Raw genomic sequence first — 15,689 nt, forward strand, 5'->3', positions numbered from 1 at the left:
GTTCGATCTATTATATGAGTTATTCCTTGATTGATTGTTCGGGTAATTCTGGTTTCGGTTGTTTGAATAACTTCTATTTCGATTATACGAGTAGTTTCTATTCCTATTGTATGATGAATTTCGTGATTGGTTGTTTGGATAGTAGTTATTTCTTGATTGGGAATTAGATCTAGAAACAAATCGTTGTGTATTTGAATTTGATCTGGAGTAGTTATTTCGACTATTTGGTCTATTGTAGTGATTTTGTGATGAATTATTCGTGTTTCTTCGTTCTGGTGATCTTCCTCTATAACTTGAGTTATATGGTGATTGATTTCTTGTATAATTTGTATTGTTCGGGAGTGGTTTTCCTGAACTGTTGTTGCTGTAGACTGTTTTGTTCGGTAGATTTTGATCTTTTTTCATGTATTGATAGAATGATTTATTTGGTTCTTTATATTTTTGAGGTTTATTTTGATTGTCTTGCTGTTTTTGTCTACATTCGGAAATACTATGTCCGTATCGTCGGCAATAATTACACCATTTTTTGAAAGATGGTTTGCCTTTAAAGTTTGGGTTCTTTTCGTAAATATTGAGTATTTCAGTGATTTTTTCAACGAGGTCTGTCTCTGATTCCTGTATATTATTAATATTAGTGGGAGTCGTTTCAATTCTGTTAACGTATTGTAATTTCAGATTTTCCGTTTCTTCTAGTTTCATCGTGATTTCTGCTTGTTCTAATTTGTCTACTAGTTTTCGAAAATCTAAATCGGGTTCTCGAATTGAAGAAGGATGGGATGCTCTCTTTTTTATTGCTATTTTCCTTAATTGTGGTGTTAAGGTCATCATTAAGATTTCTGTCATCTTTGTGTTTTTATAGTCGTGTGTATTTAATGAATATGCTTTTCGAACTAGTGTTTTGATTCGTACTGCTATTTGCTTGATGGTTTCGTTTGGTAATCTGCGAATTTCATTACATAAAACTCTTTGTTGTTGTTTGTTTCTTTCGGAGTCAAACATTTTTGAAAATTCCTGTGTAAACCTTTTCCAGTTTGATTTTATTTCTAGAGGTAGTACTGAAAACCATTTTTGGGCTGCGCCATCTAAGGTTGTTTGTATTAACGCTGTGCGTCGATGTATCCAGTTTTGATGTAGTGGCGTATTAATTGGTTCAGGTCCAATATTTAAAATCAGGTTTGCTGTTACTGCATTTAAATAATCTTCTACAGAGTATTCAGGGTCTGTTCCTGTGAAAACCATTAAAGGTTTGTTTGATGTTATTGATGATCCACCCATAAGGTATGGATTCATTGTCATTTGTAATGATTCTGCTGCATTTGGCATTTGAGAAAAATTTGAAAGTTGGTTTCTTGTTATTTCATGTTGTTGGAGATAATATGGGAGTGGTATTTCATTTTGCATTTGTGATGGTTGATACGAGTGTGCAGTCATTGGATTTTGTTGTTGAATTGGTTGAAAAGATTGTGTATTAATTAGATTTTGTTGTTGAATTGGTTGTTGATGTTGTGCATCTATTGGTTGTGGAGAAAAATTTCTATGATTTGTACGTGTTCTCTGTATTCCTTGTCTACGATATTCTTGAGTATTTGGTGCAAATATATCTGGTTGTAAGAAATCATCATCTGAGGATAAATAATCCATTTGATAAGATGTCTGTTTTTTATTTTTATTTTGTTGAAAAAATGGGTAATTTTCACTGTGATCCTGTGGAGGATTTGTTTGGAAATTTATTGAATTAGGTTGGGTCATTGGGTTATCCCAATTTCGAGATCTTGTATATTGGTTAAAATTTCTTTGTGGTTGATTATATGTTTTTGATGGATGTGTATAATTATAATTATGGTCTGTAAAGTTGTTTCTAGTGAATGTTTTGCGTGTTTTTGATGGTATTGTCATGGGTCTGTATGTTTGGTAATCCATATGTGAATATTTAGGGGCAACCGAAGGTTTAACGGTTGATTGTAAGGTTACCTGTGTTTGTGAAGGATTTGTATTTCTTGGTGTTGTTAAATTTGGGCGTATTGGTGAAATACTTTGTTGTGTAGTTGTTGTGTGTACAATTTCTTCATTTATGAAGTGTGATGGTGTCTGGATATCTTGTTGAGTAAGATTCCTAGTTCCATTGAGGTTTTCATTGTGTATGACTGTAGAGTTTAAACTATTATTTTGTGTATCGGGCAAAAATGTATGATAGTTTAATGGTGTTGCATCAATGGTGAATGGTATTATTTTTACATAATCTCTTATGTAAGATATCGTACTTATTGCTTGACTTGAGATTGATTGTGGGAAGCTTATAAATGCGGGATGAGACCATTCGGGGTCCCAAACATAATCTGATTGTTCTGTGATAGCGGTATCATCGTTCGAGTTTTGGGGTCTAAAATTTTTTCTTGCTTGTGCAATTAAATCAATATTGTGTGTGAAATAATCTATTATGAACCATGCCAAAATTTTTTGTAGATCGTGTTTTGTATGTTGTGAAACGTCGTCTTTCGTGAAATTTTCTTTAATGATGTTTAAATAACTAGAGAGTAGTGTGATTTCATGTCGTACTTTCAAATGTTTAGATGTTTCTGTCGGTGAGACATTTGTTATTGGGATTTCGTTTTCTAATATCGAAATATAACTATATATTATTGCGAAAACTTCATTGGTGAATATGGAGTTTGCTCTTTGTGAGTTATGATATTGGATGCTTTTTATATATTCTGAAAAAACTTTTGAAAATTCTAAATCAAGATCGTCTGTTTGAATTGTATATTTTCTATTATTATGGTTTGGTGAGGTGAATTCTATGGAGTAGATTCCATACTGTTGTGTTATGTTGCATATATCTTTTAAGTAGTGGTCTATGATTTGTCTTTTGATTTTTACATCTGGGAACTCTGTTTTACATGGACTGATTCCGGGTTCAAATAAATTTAATAGTAAATTTTTGCAAAATATATGCTGTCCTCTATCAGTGGTTGCATCTACTATAAAAGGAAAGATTTCATCATCATCTGGACTTTCTTCACCTGGGGTGTGCGTTGAGCTCATTTTTTCGTTCGATGACTGTTAATATGTAATTATTAATGTGTCGAATTGGTTGATTCCAATTGTATAAATGTACTGGTTTGTGTTTATACTGCTTTTTTATTCTTCTTTTTCCTCTTTTTGATGAATTTGAAGTTGTTTCTGAGTCAGAAAAATATAATTGATCGTGAAGTGGGCAATTTTTATCTATTGATTCTTTTAGTTTGTAAAGTTCGTCTAAACTGTTGGTTTCTGATTCTGAAAATGCGTTTCGATTTTTTGAAAATCTTTTTTGTGTTATTTGTCTTTGTTTCGTTATTATTTTTCTTTTTAGTGTTTGTCGTTTTGTTCGAATGTATCCAACTGTTTGTGTATGAGGTGTGATTACAAGGTCGTATTTTTTGTTATCTATTTCACAATTGTGTAAAACGATTGTTTGTTTATTTCCTAGGTTTTTAAATGACATAAGGTTTAGGATGACGGATGCAAAAGGTTGTTAAATGATTTCTATTTTCTTAAACTGTTAGTTCTTACGATTTTTTGGTTAGCTTAACCTGGGTCTGTTTGTTCAGGGTTGGAGAGAAAAGTATATCGATTCCGAAGAATGATTTTTTACTTTCTCGTGGCTAGTATAAGTTAAGGTGTTAACTTACTTAATCTTACTTAGGGGTAGTGATTGTGTTCAAGGGTTGGAGAATAGTAAATCGATCCACAGGGTTCAGGTATAATTAGAACGCGAGTAGTTCGTTAGATACTATTTTAAACTTACTAAGTCTAAGATTTATCCTGGGTCTGGTAAGAGGGGGGGTCAAGTGAAGGATGAATAACCGAAGTTCTTCACTGTTTATCCTAATTTGAATGATTAGTTTTGTTTAAAAATTTCTATTAGTCTTAGGTCTTTAGAAAGGGTTGGGTAGTGAATCGACGTTTGAGGTCGTTAGACACTAATTAAGTGGGTGGGGGAGAACAAAGTTGTTCTGTTTGATCCAAGGATAAGCCTTGGTGATCAAATTTGAAATTTAATTAAGTAGAAAATGATTTAAGATCCAAGGATAAGCCTTGATGATCTGGTTTTAAAATTAAGTGAATTTAAGTTTTAATAAAATTTTAAATGTGTGTAAAGGAAAGATTTAGTGTTTTGATGATATTAGTGGGTTTATGATTGCTGTTATGTTTTAGATGATGGAGCTGGAACAACAGGATGATTTATGATTACTAACCATTTATTGTCATGCTACTAATTTTTATTTTTATTTTTCAATAAATATTTTTCAAACATGTTTTGTATATTACTGCAGAGTTTTAGGAAAACGATCTTAGATCTTTTTATCAATCGTTATTGTATATTAATAATTTTGTTTAGCGCCTGAAAAGATTTTGAAGATTAACTTCAAGGTTTTATGTTTGCAAATGAAAATCTAAATTCATTGCTAGTAGTATTCTAAATATAAAAGTTTGTTCTGGTTTTTGCCTAACTATCATATAGCTATATGGCAAGTTTCTACTTTGTCGTATGTCGTCTCTGGTTCGAGGTCTTCTTCCAATTCCGGGTAGTTCTGTTATGGTTCGGAATATTGGCTCTGATCTATTGAGTCGTAGAGACATTTCGATTAAATTATTGTCGTATAACATTTTGTAAATGTTTTTGTCTAATTTCTAATCTATTTTGGTTAATTCTAAGCTATTAAGGTCTTGTTCGAGACTTATGGTCGCACCAGATGAGTTAGGACCGAGTTGGTTAACTCATAGAGTAATTTCGGATAGGGTACACCGTCTGCTCGTCACGCTATCTTATTTTCGGCCGGATAGATTCGTGCAACTTCTTAGTCTAATACCGATCCTAATCTTACTCTTATACTATCTAGTCTCAGGTTGTTTAACTAGTCTCTGCTAGGCTCAATAGATCTAGGGTATACTGGTTTATTGCGGCTGCTGAAATGCTCGGGAGAGTCCAACTAATTTCTAAGTTAAATTCAAATCTCTCTGGTGCTGAAATTACAAGTAACTTCAGCACTTACAAATAAGTGGGTTGTTAGTTAGATGGATCATGATTGGTTAATATTAAATACTTTACATTGGTAAAATATCTAAATTATCCAATCATAAAATGTAGTCTAGATCAGGTTCCAAAAGAATTTTTTTTTGGCGTTTCAGAATAACTAATTATGAAATTAAGCTAATATCTACGGCTAGCAGGTAGTTGTAGTATTATAGAGCCTTGCAACCCAAGTAAAAAACTTCTTTAGTATTTCGCCAAAAAAACAAAGAGGGAAAAAGCAATATCACTGCAATCATGAAAAAATCCAAGTATGAAAATTGAAAAAAAAATGAAGAGCAGAAGGATAAACTGATCTCTCATCACAAAATAGTGATATCCGCAAAACTACTTCAGGGGACTAGCTTTGATTTCAACATTAAATTTTGTTATTTCATCCGTTTAGTTATCTTTATATTGGATTTTTTCCTTTATTCGATTGAAGTTCAAAGCAGGTCTCCACGCAAAGCAAAATCAACCTGATGTATATTATCCCTTACGCAGTGAAGTATTATAAATTGTAATTTCTTCCTCGAGTTCAAACTCGAAACAAGACTTCTGGTATCAGAGAGAAGCCCACGTTTCGACTGCCTTTTATAGTCAAATACAAAAGTTTGAATTAAAAAACTGATGAAATTTTCACACAAAAAAACAAAGTAAAAATCTGAGTTTTGTTCTCGGACGCAGGGGGCGGATATAAGGGGAGGACTCCTTCCTCGGGGATTCGACTTCCTGCCTACGCAAAGGGTTCCCCCTTGATACTTTTTTAAGACCACCATTTTTGTCTGACCGACCCCTTAAATTTTTTAATATACTTTCTTCAAGGGGAGAGCGCGCCAAAAAACGCGTGTTTTTTGCTCAACATTTTCATTTTCTGTAAAGTGCCTAAAATATCTTTTTGGCCTGTTTTTTTTTCAAAACTTTGCCTACGACGCAGAAGTTTCAGTCAAAACAGAGTCATTACGGTGATTTGGGAGAGCTCAAAAAAATCTATTTGATCACCTAAAAAACTTTAAAAAAAACAACTTTTTGAAAATTCACAACCCCTCCCCTCGAGAAAAATCCTAGATCCGCCTCTGGCAGCCGTTATTCAAAAAAAAGTGATAATTTATTTAGCCTCTAATAAGTTCGGCGTCTAGTTACGTATTCATAAGACCAATTTAGTTCGCCTCAACAAAAAATTTACATTTTCCCCCAGACGATTTTGGAAACTTAAATTGATAATTTTCTAGGGTCCGATAATTTTCGCGTATTGTTACGCATTGGTAAGAAGATTTTAGTTCGCCTCAACCCTTTTTCTAAAAATTTTTGTGCAGAAAAAATTACATTTTTACAGATGTTTTTGACATAAAATCAATTTTTAAAATAGCAAATGTTCAAGAAAAATTAGCTGCCTCAACTCAATTTGGAACGTTTTGTAGTGCAGATTTATGGCAGGTTACTATTGTGGTGTGCAAACCCGGACGCACTGGTGAGGTAGATCAATCAAGAGATAGATCCACAAGGCACAATTTTTTCTAAAAAAAGGAACTTTTAAAAAACCACCCCAAGCATATGTATTCCTCTATTTCTTCGAAAATGGAAACAATCATTTAGCTCGCCTCAACAAGACTTTCCTCTCAGACGCATTTGAAACCTTAAATTGATCATTTTTTCTTCCCAATAAATAAAACAATTTAGCTCGCTGTAACTCTTTTTGTTTATATACTTTTGTGCCGGAATTGATTTAAATTGATTAAATTGGCGAAAACAGTTGTAACTGTTTAACAGTTTTTGATAGTTTTAACAAAAAACGTTTCAAGATTTTGATAGATTTAAAAAAAAAAAGGTTTGATCAAAATTTTTTTGTTTAAATTTTCAAAAAACAAAATTGATGAACTGTTTTCGCCTTTTGTGCCTTCCTAAATTTCTAGCGTTTGAATTTTATGGTTTGACCAAGCAGTCTGATCATGAAAGTTAGGACAGAACTGAAGGTTTGGGTTCCTTGTTTTGCCATCAAAATCAATTTTCAAGATTGAATTTCAGATGTTTTTGAGCGATTTTTTTTTTAAAGTTTAAAGCGCAGATTTCTTGTGTAATTTTACAATTGCCAGTGTAACTACTAACAGTTGCCAAAATTATGTTTTACTCAAAGAGATTTAGCAGGAAGATTTTCTTTGGAATCACAAAAAATATGGTTAAATCGTTTCGTTTGGACATCGCTCTGGCACCAGTTAACAATCAAGCAAAGAATTCATAAATAAGAGATAAAGATCCCAAAACAGTCAAGAGATATGTTAATCACCAAAGCCAACACTTAGGCTGAACTAAACTGTAATAAACAATTTTTTGTCGCTCTAAATTACTTTTTTTGGGAGTTATTTTTAAATTCTCGGCATGGTATTTTTCAGACTTTGTCAAATCAGACCTACCCGCATCTCAAAGAAGTGAAAAGAATTGATGTATAATCGAGTTTTGCGGTCTTAAGTGTAATCAATCTAATCAGTTCCGATGTTGCCCTCACACAACAAAATAGATTAAAAAGTTAATGATAATCCATTGTTCTTATCAAATTTCATATCAATTATAATCGATTTAAAGTCAATAAATTTGATTTTGATTTTTTCATTTAATTTTTCTTTTCCGTCGAGCAAAATAACTGCATTTATCTAACGAGTAATGCAGAAGTTTGCAAAATGGGTGTACGACTGACTCAATTTTAAAACCTAAGCCTTCTCAAATAGCAAAACGACTCCATCACTTCCTCACGTTTGCCGTTGTGCCCCTTACCAACCCATCCCCCCAACATTTAACCCTTTGTCCCACACTGCCAAAAATTCTTCCCACTAGAGCCAACTCTCCTCCACCCCGTGTAGAATTGTTCAAACCCTCCCTTTCAATGTTTTCGACAGATTCTGTTGTAATGTTTTAAATACAGGTCAACAATGCCATTTTGGCAGTTTTCGGAAGGTTTTCACTAGTCTTTATATACATTCAACTCACCCATTCAAACACACCCCCTCCTTTAAACCTCTTTTTCAACAGCCCTCCTTCTCAACCCTCGCCCCTAAAAAGTCTAAGTAAAATAAGAAATTGACTGAAGAAACCAAATTTAGTAACAAAAATGAGTTAAAAAAAAGTTGCGCAGAAAAATTGAAATTGATCAGCAACTAACCAACTTGACTTTAAATTTGAAGACTATTAAGTGTGCGTTGAAACTTGATCTCAATAAAGTTGAAAAACTTGATTATAATAAAATTTCAACTATAAAAAGGGAAAATATATGTTATATGATTAATTTGCAATGGATTTTAATAGTTTTTCAAATAAAAACAAAAAAATTCTATTTTGAATTAATATTAATCAATGATTTTCACTCTATTCTAGACACTGTCAATAAAACTCAATTTAATCGATTTTTATTCATAGAGTTCCAGTGCGGATAGCCAGATTTTGGTTACCGAGTTAGCACTTTAATTTTTTTTTTATATAATCCAAGGAACATTTTGACGTTTTTACTGTTAATTTTCTAAAAACTATATGAGTTTGAAATAAAATCTCGGCAGCCATTTTTTTGCTAATTTAAACGCGTTTTAAAAAATTTATTCACAATACTAAAAAAAGTAAGCGCGAACTGTTGAAAAGCGGAGGTATCAATTAAAGTGAGACATCGATTAAATTTTGACAGTTTTTTGTAAATGGATCCTCCTCTCAAACTTGCCCTACTTGGCCAAATTCGTAGATTAGTCACACTATGTGGGCATTCTTCGCATTAAAAAAAGCAGAGTATGTGAACTGGTTATTGTTTGTTATAGGAGCTTTGATAATTCCAGTGCATAAGCTGTTCAGCTGTTGGCCAGCGGAAGACCAGTGCTTCTGTTTGGACAACTGGTCCCGGGGATTGCAGCTGGGACTGTACTTGGGGCTAGTGACCATCTGCTATTTCCTGCCTCTTGTCGTGATTCTCATCTGTTTCTGTGGCATATATGACGCAATTATGACCAGCGCCGCCATCAATGCACAGCCCGCAGGTGGGTCATTCACAACCTCGTTATTATTATAATAATAAAAAAATTATATAACAATTTTTCTCGACTTTTTGCTTAAATCAACGTTAGATTTCCTCAGCTGCGCTTTCAAACCAATTACTCTAAGAGGCAACCGAAATATTTTAAAAGTCTTTCTGTTTTTAAAATTTGGTTATGGCACAAGACAAATTTGTTTGAAAAAATTCATAATTCATTTTTTTACTATATAACAAAGAAGTCAGTGTGAATTTGATTTTTAATTCGTTTTGTCTCTCCATCGATTTTACTGGGCGCCTAATCAAAAACAGCTGAAATGAAAAAACAGCAAGTTTTTTATGGAAACAACAACCTAAGACGTCGGATGGCCACGTGACATTGTGTTATAATCAGTTAGTTAAATGAAAATTAATTTTAAAGCCACTGCAACAACCAAGTTACTCAACAGCTTCATTTTGAAGCCCAATGTGAACGAATACAATGTTCTTTTAAGCTAGTTGACTTTTTAAATAAAATTCAACTTTTTCTGTACAAATTCGAATTGAAGTCATCAACTGAAAACTGCATCTGGGCAAATATGAGATAATAATCTTCAATTCTGGATAATCTTTTACTTGATAATCTTAATTCATTGATTAAGTTTTTCTTTCATCTGTGTACCACTTATACGTTTTTTCATTTCGCATATTTCCATCAGGGCTGATTTTATGCTCCAAGGACTTCCTTGCGGGCTTTTTATAATCAGCCTTATGAATGTTATATGGACCTTGCAGCGGTGGATTTATGACTGAAAGTAATGCTCTTTCAACGCATCGAAAAATGTGATTGATCAAACCAAATGGTCCATAAAGCTGCAGACCACAAGTCAATCAGCCGGGTAAACAAAAAGTACCAAAAATATAGACTAAAAGGAATTTCCAGAAGAACTCCTTGCACTGGGAAAAATCAATGGATCATAACTATTCAAATTGATCTTCCGATTTCTCTTAATTATGGCAATTTTGCCCAATTTTGTTATATTTTCTGTTATTGCAAAAGACTCTATTTGGCGAAATATTTTCCCCAGGCAATATCGTAAATGGTGTAAAATCCAAAATAAAAAATTCTGTTGTTGGACTTTTTTCGAAAAGTTTGAACAAAAATTTACGTTCTCCGTAAAAAGAAGCATATTTTGACGCCGAATTCAGCTTTAAAAAATTTTAGGGTTGCTCGGCCATATGTCATAAAATAGAAGCAAAAGTAAAAAATACCCTTTGGGCTTTGACGGGGTCAAACTCCTCCGCCGTATTTTTTTAAAACAACTTCTGGCGACAGCTAGGTATGACGACAGCTGCAATGTACAACGAAACGCTTCATGAAGTGCCCCTTGAAGAATTTCATCAATAAAATAGTCCAATAAAAACTGTGATTTTTTACAACGTTTGGGCTCTATTTGAACTCCAACATTTTTGCTCCACTTTTAAGCATTTGCAGCGCACTAGTTTTGTAAAGTCTTTCATCCTGACTCCCAGATCATAGCAGTGAAGTTATGGCCGTTAAGCTGCTCAAGCATGGCTTGCAAAAGCAATATCTGGACTATATTCTTCCATAAGGTGGACTTGTTGTAAGAGTTACATTTGGAAAGTCAATTTGTTTTGAACTATCAGATTTCATTTGTTCTGCTCTTGGGTTTTGCTTTGCTCTAATACCTTTTTTCTGTTGGATCAGCCAATTTCTGTCTTAACTTAAAATGCGACTCATTTAATTGCATCCATTTAAGGTAAAAGTAAAAAGTATAAAGCATAAATTTTGAAAAAAAAGAGGCATTTTTTGTCCTTTGGGTGGCTGTTTTTATTCAAGCCAAACTTAAAATTTTATCTCACTAAGTTTGGCGTGAAAACTTTTTAAAGTCAATTAAAGTTTATTGATGTCCCGCGCTCAAAATAAAAAATATAAATTTCACCTGTGATTCTAACTTTTGTGTTTACAGTAACTTGAAAATTATCTATCAGTTCGCCCAACGTGGGTTTATGAAAACGCGCTTTTTACCAGTTTTCTATTCTTTAATAGCAGCAAATTGAGGCGAAAGAAAAAATAAGTACTAATTTTTTTAAGAAACTTGCGACTAAATAAAGACAAGACTGCTCATAGCAGAACGAATTTATAAAAAAAAGAACGAAAAAAAAACACGAAATTTTGAAAACTTTTGTCATAAAAAAGAAAAATATATATATATTTTCAAATTCTCGAGGGATATACTACCAAAGAATGTGCACATAACGTGGAAGTTTTGTTTTTAAGCAAATATTATATTTCAATTGTAAGTAAAACCTACAATTATTGGCTACCAAGCAAAAATATAATTTCTGATACAGATTTTTGAAGAATCGACCATCTAGAATTTCAGCCTCTTTTTAATTTAATCTGTCCATCCATTAACTCGGTAGCTTAGCGTAATTCTTAGTTCACTTAAAGAATCCAAAAAGCACTATTTTGGGGTAAAATTTGGTTTGGAAACTTGCAAAATAAATTGCAAGCTAACGTTTCTGATATTGTTCTAGGCAATTTTTCATCCTATCATTTTTTCCAATCTCAACTCAATTTGAAAAAAGTGGCTTAGAATTAGCAAGTTTTTGTTTAATTTTGTCCGGTTAATTTAAATCAACACTGTAAAGCAGAGCGTGTAAGTTATTCAATGCGAGGCTGGAAATTTCAAAAAATACAATTTAACAAGTAAAATTCAAAACATACAAGTTATTACTCTGTTAACAAGTAACATTTAAAAAATACAAGTTAACATTCTCTACTCAAAAGAGAGGATCAATTCATTTGGAGGATTTTAACTCGGGCCTGTTTCAGTCTTCTTTTATAAGAGTTGTTCCAAAAACTGCTGGTTGCAAAAAGCTTTCTTTATAAGAGTTGTTCCAAAAACAACAACAACAACATCAACAACAACAACAACAACAACAACAACAACAACAAATACAACAGCAAACAGCAACAGCAGCAGCAACAACAACAACAATAACAACAACAACAACAACAACAACAACAACAACAACAACAACAACAACAACAACAGCAAAAACAACAACAACAACAACAACAACAACAACAACAACAACAACAACAACAACAACAACAGCAGCAGCAGCAGCAGCAGCAGAAACAACAAGAAGCAACAAGAACCAGCGGCAGCCGAAACAACAAGAAGCAACAAGAATCAGCAACAAAGGCTGTAAAATATAATTTAACGCATCAACCAACATTCATTTTATGATCAGAAATCATTGAAACGCATCACGTACCAGCCAAATTGCTTGCTGAAATTAAGGAAACTTTTTCTTGGTGCGTCAGTTTGCTTTCTCGCAGTTTGTTTGAAAGGATCAGTAATGATTAAAAAGTATCAGTAAAACCAAAGTGTATTTCCTCTGGAATTATATGCAAGTAATTAGAAAAGGTAACGTTGCATGAAGATGATGAGTTCAAAGCGGAAGTTACGTTTTCTTCCGATCATCAAAGAACTTGCTATAATAGCCTGAAAAATTCCGAAAACCAAAGAAGAAAATGGCAAACACAATCAATTATCACAACTGACAACGATTCTTTCAAGCACAAAACTGTAGGAAATGTCAAAGCTACTTGCAAATATATTCGTAAGCAGAAGAAGCCACTTTTTTAGTTTTAACTGGTTGAAGACTCAAATGTCGTTGCCTACGATGATGTTTTTATCAAGAATCAGAAAGCTAATAGCATAGGCGGATTTGGGGTGATATGAACTCTGACAACTCTAAGCTTAACTCATTGAAAAACTATTTAAAAAGAAAATAAATGGCAAATAGATTGGTTATCTCTATTGATTACCTTTAATTCAAAACCAGAATCACCTGTAATCTTTCAACAGCGATATAAAGAGTGTCAATCATTGCCAAAAGTTGTCTCATCGCAATAAGGTCTGCCGTTTCTCGGAATTTTTTCGAATACTTGAGATTTTTCAAGCGTCCGAATTTTTATGCGCAGTCAAAAATCGCGAGGAAACGTTTTTTCATTTTTTTTATGAACAGAGTTGACTGAATTTTTTGAATATTTTTCTTGCAATTTTTTTGTTTACTCAAATTGCTTAAAATATGCAGATTCACTGCGGGGTTGTGCAATTTCAAATTTGAGGCGGTTTTAGCGAAAAGTTTTCAAATTCGATTAAAAAAATTGGATCGAGCAATTACTCGATTTATGCACAATTTATTAATTTATCTGTATTATGACGATTGTAAGGTTTTATAAGTTATTTAATCAGTTTTCCGACGAAAATCAAACTTTTTTCTTTTTCTGTTCTAAAACCCTCTCTGATTTAAGACCTACTCCCTTCTTCTTTTTGCTCCTACTCCCTAGGTTAAATACTGACCATGAAAAGCTGCAGTTAAACTATTAAAAATATTTGTTTGCTTTTTCATTTTTTTTTAAATTGGTTATAGGTTTTTTCCAATACCAGAGTTCGATTATGTAAAAGTTTGAAAGTTTGTGAGTCTGCTTAATCGAAAAAAGTTAATTTAATGGTCTGGATCTATTCGCTTTCTTTGAGATTTTTGCGATTCTTTGAGATTTTTGAATACTCAGTTTTGGTTGGCTAAAAATAACTGAATCTAAATTTCCACTATTTGGCCTCTTGATCATGAGAGACGCCACCAGAAGAACTTTAATCCTCCCTAGTATCGAACTTTTTAGAATTTGTTCGATAAACCTGACTTTTTTGGCAAAATGATCGATTTTGTTCGAAAATGTCGACTCTTCATACTTTTGAACATAAATTGCCAGGATTTCATCGGAATGAAATGTTCTTTGTCGACTGCTTGACTGCTCTTTTTACTGGATTCGAATAGTTTTTGACTGCAAAAGAAACGATATGTAATCAATCTTAAACTTTTTTTTACCGGCAGTCAAATTCTTTTTTACCCTCTTTGACACTTGATTCGAACCTGTTCGACTCTATCGACCTTGTTCGACTCATAATTTGACCATATTCGACCCTTTATTTGACTTTGTTTGTTTGACCGTTTAATTTGCGACGAAATTGTGACATTCGCTTAAATGTTTCGATCGAATCATGAAGTGAACACCTCAACCTGAGTAGCATTATTGTACAGTGCTAATTTAAATTATCCGGAAAAATGAGCAAAATTGAAACTTCAAACGTGTTTATTCAAATTGGTTTAAAGTTTGTAAAAAAAAGAGGACAAAAGTTGAAAGTTGTTTAGAACTTCACCAGATTTAAGGCTATATTTTTTCAGAATTCGCTACCAAAGTTTCATGTCAAAAATGAGCCATTTCAGCTTTTTTAGGTAATCAAGAACTACTAAGATAATTAATGAAAAAATTGTATCAAAAAAGCCTCCCTCACAGCCCAACAAAGTTTCCAAAAATTTGCGCAAATTGTTTGAAATTTGTTTTTAAGCAATGATTTTGACTTTTTATGTTTTGTTTGTCTGTCAACTGGAAATATATTCTCTTAGACAGATTTTTGGAAATTTAATTTTCTAGAACTTTGTTGAATTGTGTAAGAGACTTTTTATATACCTTTTTCATCAATTAACTTGGTAGTTTCCGCGTAATTCTTGAATACCTATAAAAAGCTAAAATTACCCATTTTTAAGATAAAGTGTTGGTTGTGAATTTCAAAACAAAATAGCATGATATTAATTCTGGTAAAAGTTTAAGCAATTTTTGTTCTCTTCATTTTTTGTTTAACCTGAACTCAAACGCGTTTGAATTTTCCAATGTTGTTTGTTGTGACCGGTTTATTTAAATCAGCACTGTACTAGCAAAGAAATAATTATGGGAAGACATAGAAATCAACAACCGGCAAAGCAGTGTTGCTGCCGGGATGATCGACAACGGTGACAGAAATTTTTTCAAGGACGAGCATCAAGTCGAGGCGGAGCGAACGAGCACAGGTTTTTTTTATTTAAAACTAGCAAGTGTTTACTAAGGTGCTCAGTGTTCAAAATCGAGTCCGAGCCGTCCGACTAATCCAGCGTTCTCGAGATGGACGAGCGGGTCTTAACTTCAAACCCACATGGCATTGAGTTGAATGGGTGAGACTGAATGAGTTGAATGGAAACTCCTCTGGAGTTAGTCGAATGGCTGAGAAATGGGGCAGCAACAAAGCACATCGGAGCATCACAACCGTCAATAACCCGAAAGGCGAAAGAGAAACTAACTCGGATATTACAACAACAAATTTTGATTAAGTTTTTTTTTCAGACGATCCGTGTCTTCTCCAAATTCTTAACAAAAAACATTCCAGAAAATTGCTAGTGGTCAAGAAAATATCGAATCAATCTATAAGTTAGATTCCGAGGAGGAAGCCACAGCGAGATTGCCACAATCGGCGAATACATACAAGGTACAGCCCCCACGTGTTTCTAAATACAATATGCAGCAATGGGACCACCATAGTTAACTAATAGAGGTCCCGCAACACAACCAGGGCAAGTAGAAACCAATCAGACCGTTTTTTTCTCTTACGGAAGCCTGTTTAGAAAAAGTGGGCATGTGCCGCCAAGATTCGGACAGCCATACAGTAGCGGATTTAGGGGGCGGGGGAGCGGACGCCTTCTCCCCCTCCCCCTCAGCGATTCGACCCCCTGCCGATTCAA

General features: G+C 33.5%; 1 protein-coding gene across 1 annotated transcript in view; it reads left to right on the forward strand.

Moving 5' to 3' along the window:
- Nucleotides 1–15,689, forward strand: part of LOC134839919 (kiSS-1 receptor-like) — a 48,397-nt gene that overhangs the window by 20,940 nt on the left and 11,768 nt on the right. The window contains exon 3 of the mRNA XM_063855547.1: nucleotides 8,848–9,063. Within this exon, the coding sequence (XP_063711617.1) occupies nucleotides 8,848–9,063 (216 nt within the window). The remainder of the gene's footprint in view (nucleotides 1–8,847; nucleotides 9,064–15,689) is intronic.

Source organism: Symsagittifera roscoffensis, chromosome 2 (assembly GCF_963678635.1).
Source record: "Symsagittifera roscoffensis chromosome 2, txSymRosc1.1, whole genome shotgun sequence".
Taxonomy (NCBI): domain Eukaryota; kingdom Metazoa; phylum Xenacoelomorpha; order Acoela; family Convolutidae; genus Symsagittifera; species Symsagittifera roscoffensis.